The 5,554-nt window shown below is 36.2% G+C and overlaps 1 protein-coding gene across 1 annotated transcript; it reads left to right on the forward strand.

The window, feature by feature from the left end:
• The first annotated feature begins 2,698 nt into the window (after window positions 1-2,698).
• On the forward strand, window positions 2,699-4,230 carry LOC127942155 (thymosin beta-like). Its single transcript, XM_052537762.1, has 3 exons — window positions 2,699-2,823; window positions 3,465-3,573; window positions 4,034-4,230. Exons 2-3 carry the CDS (start codon window positions 3,474-3,476, stop codon window positions 4,069-4,071), a joined length of 138 nt encoding a protein of 45 aa, XP_052393722.1. The 5' UTR covers window positions 2,699-2,823; window positions 3,465-3,473; the 3' UTR covers window positions 4,072-4,230.
• Window positions 4,231-5,554: the final 1,324 nt, after the last annotated feature.

A 5,554-nucleotide genomic window follows, 5' to 3' on the forward strand; every position in this document is an offset into this window, starting at 1 on the left:
AATGACTTCAAGGTTGTGAACTGTATCTTTTAGGGATGCACCGAAATGAAAATTCTTGGCCGAAACCGAAAAAGAGAAAACCAAGGCCGAAAACCGAAACCGAAACACCGAAAGAAATTATGCCAATTATTAGTAGTACCATTGCATTTATTGCTATGACCGTGTACTAACTTTACTAAAATTAAGACATTGCAATTGCATAAATTAATATTAAAGTTTCAAAGATAATTACATAACTTATAAAAGAAACAACAACATAAAAATACATAATTACAAATGATGCAAATATTTATTAAGCACATTGCAACAATGCACAGTATAAAATAAAATTCAAACTAAAAATGTATCCCACTCATGTGTATATTTAATAATAATGTACAGGCCTACTGGCCTGCAGAAAGGTTTTAAAATGAACAGTTCTCTCATAAAAACAAAGTGCATTTAGGTGAAGTGCATTTGAAATTGTTCTCTGTAGGACTAGAAAGTGCATCACTTCTCCAGTAGGCAAGACTGTTATCACTTCTGGGATGGAGACTTCAGACAGATAACCATCTAGCTGTTAATCAGTTGAGCTTGTCATCTGCCTGACATTTGAGAAATATTTGAGAGAGTGTATTTAAATAGGACCAGGGCATAAATAAACATTTTTATCAAATTAAAGCAGAAATCTAGCAGAAAATCTAGCATAAATATGGCTACAATCTGATATTATGTATGTATATATGTTTGTGTGTGTGTGTGTGTGTGTGTGTGTGTGTGTATAGTAGCCTAAGAACAAAATAGCCAACGTATTATTATTATTTGAGGCACTTTCTTTGAGAATTCCACTGAACATATCAGACAGCGATGGTGCATGCCACTCATCTGGTACAGAGACCAGTCTTTTTTTCTGCGCTCTGATCTGTCTCCTGCGCTTGGCGCTTCTCCGTCTCCACGCGGGTTCTCCGCATCCAGCGCGGCCTGGATCATTTCTCGTGCGCGCTGCTATATTTCCGCATCCAAGTAATGGTGTTTATAACGCGGATCAAGCACATTCGCGATGAAGTGCAGAGGATCCGACAAGATCTCAGTGAGACGTGTGCTAACAGACTCTATAAGAGTACTTTTCTTTGTTTTTACTTCGTGGTCCGTCTTAATCTCTTTGTTAGGAGACGTTTTAGTGCTGCGAATAAAGGAATACGAAGAGAGAGAATGTTCTCACTGGTGTTAAGTGAATGTCGCGTGGAGCTCGTGGTCTGCGTTATGCAGGTGCACGTGCAGGTCGCGGTTTCTGTTTGCGTCATCACAACATTTCGGCCGTGTTGTTTCGGTGATAAAAGTCTATCGGCCGAAAACCGAAAAGGCCATTTTCGGCCGAAAATTTTCGGTGGCCGAAATTTCGGTGCATCCCTAGTATCTTTAAATAAAACTTTTAAAGGAGTCATCCATCCATTCTTTTATCCAAACCTCTTTGTTTTATTAGGGTTGCAGGGAGCTGGAGCTTATCCCAGTGTCTTGAGCCACAGGTGGGGAAACTCTCTGGATGGTTGGTCAGTCCATCACATGGCTCACACATAATAATCAATGGCACAGTTTAACTGCATGTGGCTCAACTTACCCCACCCTGGGGGCAAGTTGAGTGTTTTTTTTTTTTTTGTTTTTTTGGAAAGCCATATTTTGAAAGCCGTTTATTTTAGAATCAAAATTATTATTCACACATTCTGAATATGTACATATTTAAGTTGGACCCATTACTGTCACGTGCTTGCTTTAAACACACCATAAGTGTGGCCCAACTAATGCTGGAAATATTAGAATTTTGAAGTACAGAAGAATGCTGACATTTAGTGATTTGTTTTCTCTATTCCTTCTGAAGGTCAAAGGTGTGTCTCTTGGCCTAGAGAGGGACAGCTGTGTGGTTCTTATAGATCTCTGGTCACTTCCTCCCCATAAGGATCAGTTCAGATACAGCTGCTCTGAGGCACCATGTGTCTAGTGTTGGATGACTCGTTGAGTATTGGACACAGCAGCTGAACCGGGTCACACAACACCCTGTGGTCTCAAGCAGTTGGTTCATGGTAAATCTTATGTTTGCCCACATGCAGAGTCATACAAGTCAAAAAATGAAAATTGACAATTGTTGTCACAGAGCAAATTATAAGGAAATAAGGAACCAAATAAAGAAATTAGGCAAATATTTAGTGCATATAGTGCATGTTTGTATACGTGTGCGTGTGTGTATTTCCTTAAATATAAAAATAATTAGAAAAAAATATTAGGCAGCACAGCTGTTTGCAATATTGATAATAATTGATATGAAATGTTTCCGGAGCACCAAATCAGCATATTAGAATGAATTCCGAAGGATCATGTGACATTGAAGATGGATTCTGAAAATTCAACTTTGCCATCATCACAGAATTAAATTACATGAAAATTACATTAAAAACCCTTATTTTAAACTGAAATAATATTTCACAATTTCTTTCATCTTCTGTTTTTTAGGTTGAATCCTGCTCCGCTTCCTGATTCTTTCACATAATTGGGTCTCATTTCTGTAACTAAATAAAATCCGGTAGACTCCTCTGCCATGCAAGGTCAGCAAGTGTACACTCAAATCTGCCCCTCCCTTAATTCCAAGATCATGAATATTTCATGTTGTGGTAAAAAAAAAGAAAGACAAAGGGGGGTGTGGCCAATCAAATAACCCAGGGGACAGGCGGTGTGTAGCCCCCTCCTCATCAGCACAGACACACAGATAAAGCAGAACCTGCTGCTCCATCCACCCACACAGACAGACTGATACTTTCTCGTTCAGCTCTCGTGTCCATACACTGCATCGCGGTAAGACTTTCTACACTCCAATATTCTGGATGCTTTTAGAGGTGGCGTTGTATTCTTTCTACTTATTTTCAGAGAGATAGTCTGACATGTCTAGAGATTTGAAAAGAGAAGGAGGGCACAGAACAAAGACAGAGGCGAGACATTCCCAGTTCCCATAAAGGCAGGATGGCCTACGGTCATCTGACTTGGCAGATTGGAAATTATTTTAAGGAACACATTTCTAAATGTGAGCGCCAGCTAGGCAATTTTTCATAGATAGATTGAATTATTATAGTGTTACACAATTTAAATTAAAAAAAAAAATGGGTGAGACATTGGTCAAATGAGGCCCTCACTAAACTCCACTGAAGATGTTTGTTCATTTTTTATCTGTTTAAGCTTGAGGAACAAATATGAATTTATTTGCATAAGTAAAATCATACTTGTGACCCTGGATCACAAAACCAGTCTGAAGTGTCACATTTTCAAAATTGAGATTTATACATCATCTGAAAGCTGAAAAAAATTACTATTTGTAAATCTGGAATCTGAGGGTGCAAGAAATTTGCCTTTAAAGTTGTCCAAATGAAGTCCTTAGCAATGCATATTATTAATTAAAAATGAAGTTTTGATATATTTACGGTATTTTGTTTGGTCTATAGTGCAGAAACATGTCTGACAAGCCCAACATGACAGAAATCACATCCTTTGACAAAACCAAGCTCAGGAAGACAGAGACCCAAGAAAAAAATCCCTTGCCAACCAAAGAAAGTGAGTATCTGATCCTGAAACAGTGGCTGAAGATCTCATGGTGATTATGTAATGATCAGTATTTTGTTTTGTTTTTAATATATTGGTAATTTCTCACTTAAAAATGTGTTAAAAATGTAATTCAGGAAATAAATTGCATATGAAATGAAATAAATATTTCAGGGTTTGTGATTTTCTAGATTCATCAGTACCTTCCCATAATTTGTTTTGGAAAGTAATATGTTTAAAAAATCCTCTGAAATATAGGCCTACGTTATGTGTGGGGTTTTTTTTGTGTTTTTTTTACAGTGTTTTTTAATGATATGCAATAAGTTATTTCAAGTTATATACATATATTTTTTTTTATCACGTTATTTTTTCTCTTGCTCTGCAGAATAAAATCAATTAACTTTTTTTTTCCACTTGAAACACTTCTCAAAGCCTGTCTTCTTGTGATTTTTTTTATTTTTTCTTTCTGCAGCTATTGAACAGGAGAGGCAGGGAGAGTCCACGCCTTGAACGCAACGCAGTCACACACCAGAAGGGGATGACTGAGATCAACAAGAGAAGGACTTGGGGGGAATTGAACCAGTAACTGATGTGTTATTTGTTTCATAGTTTTGTTTGTTAGAGAACTAAATAAAAATAAAAGTACGAAATTTCTACGAATGCATTTTATCCAGTGGTGCCATACGATCATTTAAATGCATTAACGGCAGCATAGTCCTAACCATTTAAGTACTAACTTGATCTAAACAAGTCCTAACACAAGTCCAAACAATCCTAACATTAAGTCGGTGGGCTCGCATCCCAGCCTCCTTGGAATCTAGTGTTATGGTTATAATTTACGCAACAAACATTCAAAACACGAAGAGAGGTAAGTCACATGCGTTCAGTAGAATTCACTGGTCATTTCTAACGTACTTTCTTAAGTTTGCATCGAGTTGTAGGCTATTTGCAGTGGATGTTCACACAAAAGACATCAGCAACGACGTCTAAGACGTAGGCTATACTTGGTAAACATAATATAACCACAAATTATTGGTAAGAACGCGTCTACAAAACGAATGAATAGGCCTACAATTTTATTTTTTTTTAGTAAAATATAGCATTCTGAACTCCTGACACTTCATTTTAGCAAAGCATTTTTAAAAGATTTTACCACTAGATGGCACTATAGAACTTCCGTTCGTTGCCATAGACTCTTTTTTTTTAAAACTTTATTTTATTTTATTATTAGACTTCAATAAACACAAAGTACAGTTAGAACTACAATAATACACATGAAAATATAAAACACAAACATGATATAAAGAAACCATACATCCTAACTTTACTTTATTTTGATGCTTCCACATACACAGTAGGCTATACAGAAGCACGAAATGTCGTTTCTTATGGACCAAGGTGCAAAGACACTTAAAAAAAATGTATGTATGTATATATATATATATATATATATATATATATATATACAAACATACATACACACACACGTTCATGACAACAGGGATCAGACATAAGAGCACATTAAATAAAATTAGCAATAAACATGACGAGCACAATAAATATAACAAGGCAGAAGTATTAAATGAAGTAGAAATGTGAAATTGTAGCCATGTAAGAAATGTTAGAGTGTAAGATTAAAGTGCTTGTGCACAATTGAGGTGGTTCACAGCAGATATTATGTTAGAATATGTGCATTTGCAAAGAGTGTCTTTAGTGCACATTGGGGGAGTTGAATGCAGATGAATGAAAACTGACCATTGTGCAGTTGTGCAAGAGTGTCCAGTGCACATGAAAGTGCAAGAGTGTCCAGTGCACATGAAAGTGCAAGAGTGTCTAGTGCACATGAAAGTGCAGATGTATGCAAAATGTCCATTGGAGTGGTTTTTTTTTTTTTTTTGTAACTGTAGCTTGTCAGTATAACTATAAAACTACGATGCATTTAATATTAAATATTAAAATAATAATTATGCAAGTTTTAATGCCAGGTATGTTA

This window comes from Carassius gibelio, chromosome A21 (genome assembly GCF_023724105.1).
Source record: "Carassius gibelio isolate Cgi1373 ecotype wild population from Czech Republic chromosome A21, carGib1.2-hapl.c, whole genome shotgun sequence".
In the NCBI taxonomy this organism is placed as follows: domain Eukaryota; kingdom Metazoa; phylum Chordata; class Actinopteri; order Cypriniformes; family Cyprinidae; genus Carassius; species Carassius gibelio.